This window comes from Pleurodeles waltl, chromosome 7 (genome assembly GCF_031143425.1).
Source record: "Pleurodeles waltl isolate 20211129_DDA chromosome 7, aPleWal1.hap1.20221129, whole genome shotgun sequence".
NCBI classification, from domain to species: domain Eukaryota; kingdom Metazoa; phylum Chordata; class Amphibia; order Caudata; family Salamandridae; genus Pleurodeles; species Pleurodeles waltl.
In genome coordinates, this window is record NC_090446.1 from 288,566,082 (window position 1) to 288,581,327 (window position 15,246).

The following is a 15,246-nucleotide window of genomic DNA, read 5'->3' on the forward strand; positions in this document are numbered from 1 at the left end:
CTGAGAGGAGCCTCAAATTTCCTTCCACCCAGCTTTCCCCCAAGTCTCCCGATAAAATTGATACCTCACTTGTGTGGGTAGGCCTAGCGCCCGCGACAGGAAATGCCCCAAAACACAACGTGGACACATCCCATTTTTTGACAGAAAACAGAGGTGCTTTTTGCAGAGTACCTACCTGTAGATTTTGGCCTCTAGCTCAGCCGGCACCTAGGGAAACCTACTAAACCAGTGCATTTTTTAAAACTAGAGATCTAGGGAAATCCAAGATGGGGTGACTTGTGGGGCTCTGACTAGGTTCTGTTACCCAGAATCCTTTGCAAACCTCAAAATGTGGCTAAAAAAACAAATTTTCCTCACATTTCGGTGACAGAAAGTTCTGGAATCTGAGAGGAGCCACAAATTTCCTTCCACCCAGCGTTCCCCCAAGTCTCCCGATAAAATTGATACCTCACTTGTGTGGGTAGGCCTGGTGCCCGCGACAGGAATAGATCACACAACGGTCAATGTTGGTCCTTACATGAGGCAGCTGTTGACCCTGGGGTGATCCATTCCTGACGCAGGCACTAGGTGCAGGCACTCAAGTGGGGTAGTGCTTTTATCAGGACAGGTGAGGAATCACTGGGTGGTAGGAATTTTGTGGATCCCAGCATATTCCTGTAGTGTGTGTGACAGAAATTCGAGTTTTTATTCAACATTTCAGTTTTCAGGGTATTCTGGGTAAGAAAACTTTGGGGTATCCACACAAGTCACACCTCTGTGGACTCCCCCGAATGTCTAGTTTCCAGAAATGTTTAGGTTTAGTGTGTTTCTCTATAAGGCCACCGAACCCAGGACCAAAAACACAGGTGCCTGCCTTACAAAACCAGTTTGTTTTGCGATAGATAATTTTAATGTCTCCACAATATGATTTGGGATGTGGAATTTGGGGCTGAACTAAATTGGGGAGCTCCCAAGATAGCACTCTCTCTCTCTGCTTGCCGCCGCATTCACCTGCTCTCTGGGTTGGGCTAACCCACTATTACCCCGTTGCACAGACTATGCTTGCGAAGGGACAGCAGGAGTGTCCTCATCACCTCCCTCATAATTTACTGGAAGAGGAGTTATCGAATGGGACTCCTCCGACTGAAAAATCACTCCCAGAGTCTGCGCCATTGTCCTATCCCTCAGATGCTGTCTCAGTATCTGATGTCTCAGTCTCTGATCCTATGTCAGAGCTGTCCTCTAACCCGAGTGGCGGCAGCAGTCATCCATCAAGATGCCATCTCAGCTATTGGCTAAACTGTTGCTCTAAAACACTAGCCTACGTAGACAGTCACAAAATCAATGGTGTGTGTGAGATACGTGCAACAGTAGAGGCCACCTTACCTGCTCTTCTTCCCACAATCAGCACGTTCTTTCAAGACACTCAAAAAACACTGTGTCACATACCATTCGTCACAGTCTTTAGCACCTCCTGCGCCTAGTCCAACAATCATTATTGGTGCTCCCACTCCCTCCTCCTCGGATTCCGTCATTACCACCCAGCAAAAATGCCCTTCATCTCCCCATAGCTGCCCTCCACCCAGCACATACATTTCATTTGTATTATAGCGCAGGTAATGGCTGACTTTACTAATGTACTCAGCTATTTACATAAAATACAGATTTGCTCTTTGCAGTAGGCATATGAACCTTCTGCGCTTCTTTATGGCACTAAAACTACCACTAGACAAGTCTGACCCTTTTGTAGCAGAAACATAATCACAATACTTACTTGACTTTTTTATTGCTGCCTAAAAGCTAAAGTTGAAATGCGTCAGTTGAAGTATGTGCATTGCTTTGAAGATGCAAGCTGCAACTGCAGGACAACTGGTGGCCAATATATATATATATATATACATATATATATATATAGATCACTTTTATATGTGGGTTTGGTTTTCCTGGGGGGCGATCGCAGCCCCCAGGGAAACTACACACGTAATGACAACACTGATTTATCTATATATATATATATATATATATATATATATATATATATAAAAAAACAAGGCCCTTTCAGGGTTAGAGTGACGCATAAATTATGCAAAAAACAAGAGAGAACTCTGGGAAGTTCCCAAATTTAGGTGGAGAGCAGCTATAGATACATCCATGTAGATATAGATATATATATATATATATATATATATATATATAGACCTATATTTTTTTTAGTTGTTGTATGGTTTCCTTGGGGGCCAAAATGGCCCCCAGTGAAACCCTACAACAACTAAAAATAATATTGCCCCCACAGGGGGTCGCCCTGCCCACGGGCAACCCCCTGAATTTTTTTTATTAAAAAAAAGAAATTAAATTTAGCCCCTGGGGGGACGCCTACCTTTTAAAAAAAAAATAATATGCCCCCGCTTTCCGAGGGAGCCGACCCCCCCAAGTGAAATCCCTGGTGTCTAGTGGTGTTTCCTGGCCCCCGATTGCAGCTGTGCTGCAATCGGGGGCCAGGAAACACTTTCAGGAAGGCTTAGTAAGAAAGGGGAGAGCCTCCCCTTTCTTACGAGGCCTTCCCGAACATGGGGAAGGCCGTTTGGGGCCGTTTTCCCCATCGGAGCAGGAAGCGGGAGCAAGGCCGCTTCCTGCTCCGATGGGGAAATCCACAAAGTGACGTCAGCGCACCACGCGGCGCGCTGACTTCACAAAGGGGCGGGTGAGGGGCGGGGGGAGACACAGAAAAACTTCTGTGTCTCCCGGGGAGAAAAAAAATAAAAAATCCCTCAGGTGCGACACACCCGAGGATTTATTAACCCCCTCCCTGGTGTCGGCCACTGGTCGTGACCCGCACCCAAGGGGTTAAGGTGCAAAGTTGACATTTAATATGACATCTGTACTCGGGCTAACTTAAGCCAGTACATTATGTCACTTCATTTATTTTATTACAATGTTTAAATAGGACTACATACTACAAATGTTGTGTTATCTGTGTTATTCATCATAGAAATATGCACTTTTAAATTAAACATTTTTATTTTTGAAAATCAGGAAATTCACTACATCAGAAATATAGGTCATCTCTCAAAGAATCTCCAGGGCAATACATGTGAAGCTGTCACTTTTGTCTTGGTATTTCGGGCCCAAGAACTCTAGGCTATGGTCAGGTTCACATTTCCTCCCAGTACCTAGGACACAGTGGCACACCCCATCGCCAGCCATGGGTTGCAATGTTTAAAGAAATCCACTACTTAAAGCTTTTCAGCTCCGAAGTCTTCTTTCGTTCTCAAGGCAGATCCGGCCAATGGACACATATTTGTAAGACAGCTCTGAGTCCCATCCATGAACTATGCACTCTTTTTGTAGACAAGGTGCAATTGAAATTTGGCACATACCTACACTTACCAGGTGTACTTATAGTTTCACACATACCTAGTTATAATACATGGTGAAAACACAAGTGTCATACCAAAGATATTTTTATTGTTTTATTGATGTAGAGAGATCTTCTTCATTGCTAATGTTACAGTGTAAAACACAACTTCTTTCTATTCTTTTTGTCTTCTAACATCTACTTCTTGCTATTCTTTTTGTCTTTTAACTTATTTTATATGCACTTAATTCTTCTCATTTGATAAATCAATAATAACAGGTCAACAGCAGGGATGATAATGGAGTGCTGATGGATACCTGGAGCAAAAATAGTTTGAGTGGTGAGGCACCAATCAACTGGAAAGGAAGTGCTGAGATTTTACATAAATGGTGGACTGGAGGATACAAAACAATCAAATATGGACGGAGCTGGGTCTTTGCCAGTGTGCTGTGTACAGGTATGCTCTTTTCACTAGTAGTTCAATAAGGTTTACTTATTCTAAAAAGACATACATGCGTATTAAACCTAAGCTTCTACATGTAAGTAAAGTAAATGTTACATTATGCTTAGGACTTACTCATCTACCCTCTTTTGTGCACATTGCTCTATACAGTTTTTAATTTGGTCGGCCAGGGACCAATTTAAAATGTATTACAGTATCAAAACATGCTTACTTTTATTCATACTAAATTTGAAAATGAATTCACCATCATTTGAAGCATCTCACCTTTATCTCTTGGTTAGCTGCCATGATAGATGCCAAATGTATTTTGAAGAGCAATCTTCTGAAGATTGAGAACTCTGCATATGAATCAAAATATTCTAGATTCATCACAATGAAGAAGGCCTGTCACTGTTTTCCCAGCCCACTGAGAAACTTCTTGCTGATGTATTACATAACTCAGGCAATTTAACTTTCTGGTGCAGTGAGGATACATATCAAAATGCATGCTGGAGAACCTGTAATGGACAGCTAGGTTCACCACGGATGGGCTGCCAATTTGGAAATAGAGATAACTGTACAAGATACTGTCCATCTGTATAACAAGGATTTAATCTTATTTCCCAAATACATGTAAACCCTCATGTATATTTAATGGATTGTTGCTCCCTTTAGGTGCACAACTTCAGGGAGGTAGTCTGTCTGGTTTTCTTTACTGTATTAGGCTTTCATCACCTTACCTTTTTGCATGGTGACTTGGAAATGGGTCTGTTTAAATATGCTGTGTTTGTGGAAGTAAAGGTGCATCCTTCACTGTCGCAGGAGAAGCTTGTGAGAAAGTAGCCTCTTTCTAGTATGGTTACCCACACTTTTGGCCTGTTTGTGAGTGTGTGTCAGTGTGTTTTTACTGTGTCACTGAGATCCTGCTAGCCAGGACCCCAGTGCTCATAGATAAACACCTATATGTCAGTGTGTTTTCCCTGTCGCACTGGGATCCTGCTAGCCAGAAACCCAGTGCTCATAGTGTGTGGCCTAATGTGTGTGTTGTCAGTAGTGCTTAACTATGTCACTGATGCTCTGCTAACCAGAAGCTCAGTACTTATGCTCTCTCTGCTTTTAAATGTGTCACTATATGCTAGTGACTTCATTTACCAATTTCAATTGGCACACTGGGCCCCCCTTATAAGTCCCTAGTATATGGTAACTAGGTCCCCAGGGCATTGGGGTTCCAGGAGATCCTTATGGGCTGCAGCATTTCTTTTGCCACCCATAAGAAGCTCAGTCAAACCCTTTCACAGACCTGCCACTGCAGCCTGCGCGAAAAAGTGCACACATTATTTCACAGCCATTTCCACTGCACTTATGTAACTTATAAGTCACCTATATGTTTAACCTTCACTTGCTGATGGTTAGGTGCAAAGGTACTAAGGCCCTCATTACAACCCTGGTGGTAAACGCCACCTACCGCCGTGCTGACGGCCACCAACATCCCATGACATCGGTGGTATTTCGCTACGGGTATTATAACCCACACTGAGAAATCCACCACAATACAGACACCCACACAAGTCCGCCAGACCACAGGTCAGGGTCAAAATTGACGGTACCAAAACCCACACCATTACGCCAACAGGAATACACCCACAGTATCAGGACCCATGAATTACTGCAGTGGTCTTTTTACCTCTGCAAACCATTGGCGGTACAGACCGCCGCGCTCCAAATACACACACACATACAAAACTACACCACATTGGACAATTCAAACTACACACACCTGACACACATACACACACCACACCCACACACCCAATCCAATATAAAACACACACCCACATTACCCACAACCCTTTCTATGAAAAAAATATTGCAAACAGAGAGAGACAAGCCAGGAGCACCCACTCAGTCTGAGACACAGAACACCAGCACCCATACACCAGCCACGCACCTCACACCACAACACATCACCCCACACATCACCCCAAACATCCTCACACATATCACGCACACCACATCCATGGCACCCAAAGACACCCCAGGTTTTCAGAGGAGGAGCTAAGGGTCATGGTGGAGGAAAGAACCACAGCCATTCGGATCACAGGTGCAGCAGACGTCCATTGCAAGGAAGATGGAGCTATGGCAGAGGATCATGGACAGGGTCAATGCTGTGGGACAGCATCCAAGAACAAGGGATGACATCAGGAAAAGGTGGGACGACCTACGGAGGGAGGTGCGTTCCGTGGTTGCAAGACACTAGGTAGCTGTACAGAGGACTAGCGGTGGACCCCCACCTCCTCCACTACAACTAACAACATGGGAGGAGCAAGTCTTGGCAATCATGCATCCTGATGAGTAGCAGGAGGACTGGACTCTGGTAAGTCAAATCTTTACTACTACATCCCCCGCCCTGCCTGCATGCCATCTCAAACTCCTACCCCTACACTCACCCCCATCACTCCACCATCTCACATATACCCCACTATCACAACCCACCCATCCCAAAACCAAGCCCTGCATGTAACAGCAATCCATGTACCCCCATCACAGACCTGCACGGACACCCATCACCACAGCATGCCCATTAGAGAGAATCACCTAGCCCACAAAATCACCACGCACACAAGCCTAAGCTGCCAGGGCTATCCCAACCATACAGGGAAACAAACCCATTCACAAGATGGCACACGCAGATACAATAACACTGCATTTTCATCCCCACAGGACTCCTACTCAACGTCACAGGAGAGGAGTTGCCACCAATATCCAGTCCCCCCCAGAGGAGGCCCACAGTGATGACAGCAGCTCTGCCGCCTGGATCAGGATGACCAACCTGGCCCATCAGGGACCTCTGGACAGTCAGTTACCCTGCCGCAGTCCCAACCCACCACAGAGCCTCCCCCCTGAGGGAACACCACCACAGTACCCACCCAGCGGGCCCATGCCACTGTCCCCAGGACACGTCAATCAGCAGTGTGTCCACCACTACAGGGACCCAGGCAACCCCACAAACATAGGACGATTAGGGACCTAGGGTCAGTGGCAGTGGGCACACGGTTCAGGGGACAGAGGCACAGTACAACAGGGAAGCTGGGAGGACTGCTGTGCGACAGGGGGAGGACAGGCCCAGGGAACCCACTCTCCACAAGGCACTCTCCAACATCCTGGGAGCATACCACCATTCCCAGGAGACGATGGGCCAGATACTGGCCAAGCAGCAGGAGACCCAGCGACTGCAGGAGGGACAGTACCTGGGGATCGGGGATGACCTAACAAAAATATTCACCATCCGGGTCACCATTGCAGGGGTGCTGGCAGACATGGGTAAGACCATGAGGGAGGCAGTGGCACAACAATGGGCCCCTGACAGTAGCCACACAGAGGAACAGCCTTCCACCCCGCCAACGCTAGTGGACAGGAGGCCCGCCACATGATCAACAGACCACCAGCACCCCACCCCTTGCAGAAGGAGAACCACCCTGCAACCGGTCCCTGGGATCCAGGCAGAAGACAGAGAACATTGCCAAGACCCCCGCCAGGAAATAAGACTCTCCTGATTGTCACCCTTCTGTTCCACTCTGTCACCCTGTCCACCTTGAAGTGCCATTAGTCCCCTTCCTGTGCCCCATTGGACAATGCACCTGTGATACAAAAAGACTGGACTCTAACTGGACATTCCTCCACCATCAACCCAGCCCATTGCACAGCCCCCTCTACGTATGAACACTTCAATGAACACCCTTGGAACAAATACAAATCTTGAGTCTGTCAAATGATTGAATTATGTATTAGTACAGCATTCTGAAAACATTGCAAGTCATATATGCAGTCATTTATACAATGGAATGGCCTTTAGTGGGCAGCAGTTAACATACCAGGAGCCAGAGTGGGCCACAGAGATATGCAAATAAAGATGCCAAAGGGTACAGTAAGTGGCCATAGACATAGGGAAATCAGGCTGCCATGTATAATGTCCAACAGAAAACTGAAATGTAAAGTGAAGTTACAGTGTCTTACCTGTGTGTCACCGCAAGTACTGCTGAATTCTATTACTACTGTTGTCCACATCTTCTTCCTCTGCCTCCTCTTCCTCACTGTCCACAGGCTACACCACTGCTACAACACCATCTCCAGGCTCATCCTCCTGCAGAAAAGGCACCTGGCATCTCAAGGCCAGGTTGTGCAACATGCAGCATGCAACGATGATCTGGCACACCTTCTTGGGTGAGTAGTACAGGGATCCACCTGTCAGATGGAGGCACCAGAACATGGCCTTCAGGAGGCCGAAGGTTCTTTCTATAATCCTCCATGTACGCCCATGTGCCTCATTGTAACGTTCCTCTACTCTTGTCCTGGCATTCCTCACTGGGGTCAGTAGCCATGAGAGGTTGGGGTAACCAGAGGCACCTGCAAATATCGAGAGATACCTGTTAGACACACACTAACCCTAAGGGACAACCCCATACCCAGACACCAACTTATACTGGATGGGGACCTTGGGCTCACCTATTAGCCACACCCGGTGCCTCTGGAGTTGGCCCATCACATATGGGATGCTGCTATTCCTCTAAAATAAAGGCATCATGCACAGAGCCAGAAAATTTGGCATTCACATGGGAGATGTACTGGTCCGCCAAACACACCATCTGCACGTTCATTGAGTGATAGCTTTTTCTATTCCTGAACACTTGTTCATTTCTCCGTGGGGGGACAAATGCTACATGTGTACTATTAATGGCACCAATGATGTTGGGGATATGTCACAGGGCATAAAAAGTCAGCTTTCACTGTGGCCAAATTCCTCCATCTGTTGGAATACAATGTAGCTGCACATGTGTTTCAGCAGGGCTGACAACACTCTGTTCAACACATTGGAGAACATTGGCTGAGACATCCCTGATGCCATGGCCACTGTTTGGAAGGAACCACTTGCCAGGAAAAGGAGCATTGACAGGACCTGCACTAGAGGGGGGATACCTGTGGGGTGGCGGTTAGCTGAAATCAGGTCAGGCTCCAATTGGGCACACAGTTCTTGGATTGTGGCCCTATCAAGTCTGTAGGTTAGGATAATGTGTCTGTCCTCCATAGTCGCAAGGTCCACCAGGGGTCTGTACACCGGAGGATGTCGCCATCTCATATTCATCCTCAGCGGCAGAAGCCTATGGTGGAAAACGGTGAGCAGAGGGTCATATTCACAATCAATTGAAATAATGATACATCTTTTACTTTACAGAACCTGTATGAGGATCTGAGAGTCAGTTGCTGTGCCAATGTCTGCTGTGACGCAGTTAGGTACCATGGCCTGTGCCCCCCTGAAATAGCAGCTGCCTGACCTGTGAGGAGGGACGAGTGAAAATGAGGTAATTCCACTGGCGTTGTGCACCGTTGCGGTAGGTGGTCGACGACTGGCACTCAAATTCGCATTGGTTATCATTGGGCCCTAGGCTTCCAGGAGCCAATGGTGATGTACGCCGGCGGTGATGGTACGCACCGCTGTAGACGTGACTGACATTTTCTATCTGTGCACTCACTTGTCACCTTACCTTCAATAGAAGAGGACCTACACTGCAAGTGCTGCTGTGACCTGTACCTGGAAGCAACAATGCCTCATGTGTCTGGGGAAAGGGCCCCTGCCTTCACAGCGGAGGAGTTGGAGAAACTGGTGGATGGGGTCCTACCCCAGTACACGTTACTCTACAGTCCTCCAGACAAACAGGTGAGTGCACTGTGAGCATGATGACTGGGCCATGAATGTATGGATTGCTGTGTGTGTAAGCACATGTGGGGGGCTGAGGTGTCCTGGCCAGGGTGCTGCCTGTATGGTGGTCAGTGTATGGGGGAGGTGAGGGATCTGGTGGGCCATGAGTGTGACGGTCTGGACGGTTAACTAATTCCCTTTTCTGCTGTCTTTTCCATGCAGGTCAGCGCCCATCAGAAAAAGGGTATTTGGCATGCCATCGCCAAGGAGATGCGGACCCTGGGGATCCTTGACAGGCGGAGCACCCACTGCCACAAACGGTGGAGGCTTAGCTGGGTCTGGCCTCCTAACGAGGAATGAGTGCCCATCGTACCCTGACCCCCCTGATGTTCCTCATGCTGGCGAAGGCCTATCCGGAGTTGGATGGGTGCTTGAAGGCATCACAGCACCCACAAGGGGGTAAGTACGGATTCAGATTCATGACTGTGCGCGTGTTAATGTTTACCGGGGTGGGGGATGTGGGCTGTGGGTGCCCCTAGGCCAGGGTGAACATGGCAGGATAGGTCCCTTGTTGGGCAGGCTCTGAAGCACTCCACCCCCAATAGTGTTAGTGGGCAACTACTACTGGGCATGGTCCTTTGGGTTTCAGGTGTGCAGCTAATGGCGTTAGGCATTGAACCCCATGGGCTGGTGACTATCTTAGTAACTGGTCTGGTAGTGCATGGCCTAGTGCATAGGGCTGCTTCCTGTGAGTTGTGTACGACAACAGTAGTGTAGTTGCTGGCACTGACCAAGCGAATCCTCTGTAACTCCCCCCCTTTTCGTTTTGTCACCCTGTCCTTGTGTACACTAGCCTCCTCTGGCAGAGGAGCAGAGGCACCGGCGACGGAGGGAGCTGCATCCCACATGGACCTGAAGGCTGAATCCACCGATGGTGAGGGCACCAGTGGGATGGAGGGCGAGGGGAGCACCACGATGGAGACAGGAGGGGACACCACAGACAGCGACTCCTCCTCCGATGGAAGCTCCCTGGTGGTGGTGCACACCTCTGTGCCCACCCCAACAACAGGTGCAGCTGCCACCCCCCCTACCAGCAATGCACTCCCAGCAACCACTCAGCTTGTTTCCCGTGCCCGCTCACCCAGGAGGGTGGGCATCTCCTTAGCCCCAGGCAACTCAGGCCCTGCCCCAGTCAGCGCTGCTGCCCTGAGTGAGGAGGTTATTGACCTCCTGAGATCCCTTACTGTTGGGCAGTCAACCATTCTGAATGCCATCCAGGGTGTAGCAGGGCATTTGCAACAAACAAATGCATACCTGGAGGGCATTCACTCTGGCGTGTCAGCCCAACAGAGAGCATTTCAGGCTCTGGCCTCAGCACTGATGGCAGCCATTGTCCCTGTCTCTAGCCTCCCTCCTCCAACTTCCTCTACCCAGGCCCAATCCCCTCAGCCTATCCCAAGCACACCTTCAGACCAGCATTCACCCAAATCACCACACAAAAGTGGCTCAGGCAAACACAAGCACCACACTCTATCTCACAGGCACTCACACAAGCACCATCCCCATGCAGACACACCAACATCCACTGCCTCCACTGTCTCCCCCTCCACCTCTTCGTCCACCTCCTTCCCAGTAGTGTCTCCAATCACACCTGCATGCACTACATCCTCATCCACTACCTCCATCACCAGCACACCCATCACAACACACTCCTCACTGGCAGTCACCACCCCTCCATCCATGCACACGTCCCCTGTGTCCTCTCCCAGAGTGTCTGTGAGCCCTCCTCCCAAAGTACACAAATGCAAGCACCCACACACCTAACAGCCATCCACCTCACAACAGCATCCATCCCATGCATCTGCATCCAAACTCAGCAGCCAGACACCTCATACAACCACTCCCTCTTCTTCCACTCCCAAACCCTCTCCCTCTTCCTGCTCCAGTGTCCCTAAGAAGCTTTTCCTGGCCAACTTTTACCTCTTCTGTACCCCTCCCCGCTTCCCGTCCTTCCCCTCGGGCCAGGGTGGCCAGAACCCAGCCAAGCACCTCAGCCACCTTATCGTCATCTGCTGTGTTTCCTGCAGCTATCAAAGGCTCAAAGGGGGCACCCGTCAGCCCAGCCAGTGTGCCACCAACCCCTGCCAAGGTCAAAACCATTCCGCCACCTGGCAAGGTGAAGAGGGGGACATGATCCAGCAAGGGAAAGGAGCGACAACCACCCAGTAAGGCCACCTCAAAGACTCAAGCTGCCAGACTCAATGTCACACCACCATCTGCTAAGGTGAGGAAGGGGCAGAAAACACCAGCCAAAGCACTTCAGCCATCCGAGGCTGCAGGAGAAGGCCTGGTGTTTACCAGCACAACTGCCAGCACTGCCACCTGCACCGTGGCCAGCACTGCCAGCAGCCCCGCCCTAGCACTGCCGCAAGCCCCGCCATCTGCACCACCACCTGCACTACCATCTGCACCACTGCAAGCACCACTACTGCCAGCAGCAGCAGCCCCAGTGGGCAGCCGTCTGAGGCTGCAGGAGAAAGGCTGGAGCTTCCCTCCACCACTGGCAGCACCAGCACCTCCACCACCGCTAGCACCTCCACCACCGCTAGCACCGACGCAGGCCCCGCCGCAAGCACTGCCACCTGCACTGCTGACAGTAGCACCACTGGCAGCAGCCCCAGTTGGGAGCTGTCCGAGGCTGCAGGAGAAGGGCTGGAGCCTCCCTCCACCACTGGCAGCACCCTCACCAGCCCCGGCACTACCACCAGTATGCAGCCATCTCCATCGCCGGATGGAGTCTAGCCCTGCCTCCATGGAGTATCATGCAACCTGGTCCCTGCAAATCTCGTGCTTCAGACACCCAGGTGAGGGACTGTGAACTGCCACACCCCAAGTGTTGTTTCACTGGGCACCAAGCCCCCTCCAAAACCAGTGGAGATATGCATCCACTCACCCTATCCTTGGCAGGATGAAGCACACTGGGCACAAGGCCCCCTCCAGAACCAGTGGAAGAAGGCATCCACTCACTCTATCCTAGGCAGGATGAAGCACACTGGGCACAAAGCTCCCTCTAGAACCAGTGGAGATATGAATCCACTCACCCAACCCTTGGCAGGATGAAGCACACTGGGCACAAAGGCCCCTCCAGAACCAGTGGAGATATGCATCCACTGACCCAATCCTTGGCAGGATGAAGCACACTGGACACAAGGCCCCCTCAGAACCAGTGGAAGGAGGCATCCACTTGAGAGACTGTGGCTTTGCACTCCCCAGGACCAAGCAGTGGGCAAACTACCCACTAGAGAGACTGTGGTTTGCACTCCCCAGGACCAAGGAGTGGGCAAACCACCCACTTGAGAGACTGTGGCTTTGCACTCCACAGGACCAAGCAGTGGGAAAACCACCCACTTGAGAGACTGTGGCTTTGCACTCCACAGGACCAAGGAGTGGGCAAACCACCCACTTAAGAGACTGTGGTCTTGCACTCCCCAGGACATCGCTGTGGGCATGTAGCCCCCTCCAGGAGCAGTGGAGTTTTACCATCTTCCGGCTGAGGTGCACCCCCCTTCACCCTCCCCCTGAGGTGCCTGTGTGTTTTCGACCTGATGCCCCTGCAGTGTTCTCTCCATATTGAAGCAAGAGTCAAGTGTGGGCTCGGCCTATGAGTTTTGACCCAGTGGCCCACGGACATTTTGAGTGGACAATGTACTGCCTTATGTACATATTGTTTATTTTTGTAAATACTGTTTTGGAAATTCTTACGTATATCTGACTATTTCTAATATATCACTATTTTGACTCTATTCCTTTTGTCGTTGCATTCTTCCAGGGGTTTACGGAGTGTAAATGTAATGTTGATGCATTTGTTTGTGTGTGTGGTGTTGTGGGTGAGGGTGGGGGTGTTGCGTGCATGTGTCACTCTCTTCCCCCCTGTCTCCTAGGTGCAGTACTCACCGTGGTCATTGCCGCCGCCGTTGGTGCTCCTGGTAGATGAAGAGGTAGACCAGCATGGGGAGGACCTGCAGCTCGGGCTCCGTGGTGATCTGGTTCTTTGTTCAGTGTCGAGAGGTGAGTGGTTTCCCTTCTGTGTACTGTTTCCACCGTGCTTTTGATGGCAGTGGTACCGCCCCGGAAAAGCTGGTGGATGGCGGGTTTTAATGGGGTGGGCAGTACATTGACTGCCGCCTGGCTGTTGGCGGTTTCTGCCACAGTGTTTGTTGCTATCGGCGTGGCGGTCGGAGTGTTAAAGTGGCTGCATGTTTTGGCGGTTTCCACCGTGGTCGCGATCCCATTTTGTTTACCACCGGCCTGTTGGCGGTATTACCGCCGCTTTAACACCGACCGCCAGGGTTGTAATGAGAGCATCCTTGCACTAGCAAAAGTGCCCCCTCATAGTTCAGGGCCATTTCCTGGGACTTTGTGACTGCGTGGATGCCATTACACATGTGTACTACATATAGGTCAATATCTATATGTAGCTACACAATGGTAACTCAGAATATGGCCATGTAAGGTGTCTAAGATCATTGCATTGTCCCCCCATTCCAAATCTGGTATTGGGTAGCCAATTCCATGCCTCCTGGGGGCTCCACTATGGACCCCCAGTACTACCAAACCAACTCCCTGAGGCTTGCACTGCAGCTACAGCTGCTGCCACCTGACAGACAGGGTTCTGCCCACCTCGGGTCTAAGCAGCTCAGTCCCAGGAAGGCAGATGTAGGAAAGTCCTCCTTTTTTGCCTGATCACCCCCACACTTTTTGGATAGGTACTGGTGGTTACTGACTCTTGGCTGTGCCCTGGGTACTGCTTACCAGTCCCAGGGACAGTGCTCTGTGTAAAATGGATATGCAAATTAGGCTAATTATAATTGGCTAAGTTAACCTACCTGTAAGTCCCTAGTATATGGTAGGGCATGTAGGTTTAGGGACCACAGCATAGGTGGTGCACACCTAGGTGCACTGCTGAGGTGCCCAGTGTCATTTTAAAAGCAAGCCTGCCTTGCTGGCTGCTTTTAAATTAAAGTTATGTGCAAATTCGACTTTGGAATTAAAGGTACTTCCAAAGTCTTAAACTACCTTATTTTTACATATAAGTCACCCCTAAGGTGTGCCCTATGTGCCCCTAGGGCTGGGTGCCATGTAACTATAAGCAGGGACTTTATAAAAATAGATTTATAAGCCCTGGTGAGGTAAAAACAGCCAAATTCGTTTTTCCCTCATTGAAGTAAATGGCCTTCATAGGCTAGAATGGGCAGACTTTATTTTAAATTTTAAAGTCTCCTTAAATGTTACATACCAAGAATTTGGTATCAAATTAATTGTTGTAATAAATCCCACAACTTCCAGTTGTGGGATTTAATATAACTTGTTCAGGTAAAAAGTTTAGACTTTACCTAAAAAGTTGCCAATTTCAGCTCTGCATTGTTTTTGCTGCTGTGCTCTGATTGGCCAGCCTGCAGCAGCTTCTGCCAGGCTACCTTGATGAGGTGTGAAGTGGCCTGACTTCACACAAAGGAATGTGCTTGGGGGAGAGAAATCTCCCCTCAGCAGATGGTGAGGCAGGAAGGGGGAGGGCGGCCAAACTGGTCTTCAAAGGCAGAGAAGGACATTTGGAGCACCCAGCAACACCCCCACATCCTGCAACCCCAGACAATTAGGTGCCCCCTTGATTAGATTAGGAGAGGGCAGGAGAGGGGTGTGTTTATGATTTTTAGCCACACCAGTGGGTGGGCTCAGCCAGATCTATCCTCCAAAAATCAGATTCAGCCATGTTGG

The 15,246-nt window shown here is 49.6% G+C and overlaps 1 protein-coding gene across 1 annotated transcript in view; it reads left to right on the forward strand.

Annotated features, from left to right (window-relative positions):
- The window catches only part of LOC138304024 (protein-glutamine gamma-glutamyltransferase E-like), a 331,092-nt gene that overhangs the window by 113,428 nt on the left and 202,418 nt on the right, over positions 1-15,246 (forward strand). Inside the window, exon 6 of the mRNA XM_069243676.1 lies at positions 3,614-3,791. Coding sequence (XP_069099777.1) covers positions 3,614-3,791 — 178 coding nt within the window. The remainder of the gene's footprint in view (positions 1-3,613; positions 3,792-15,246) is intronic.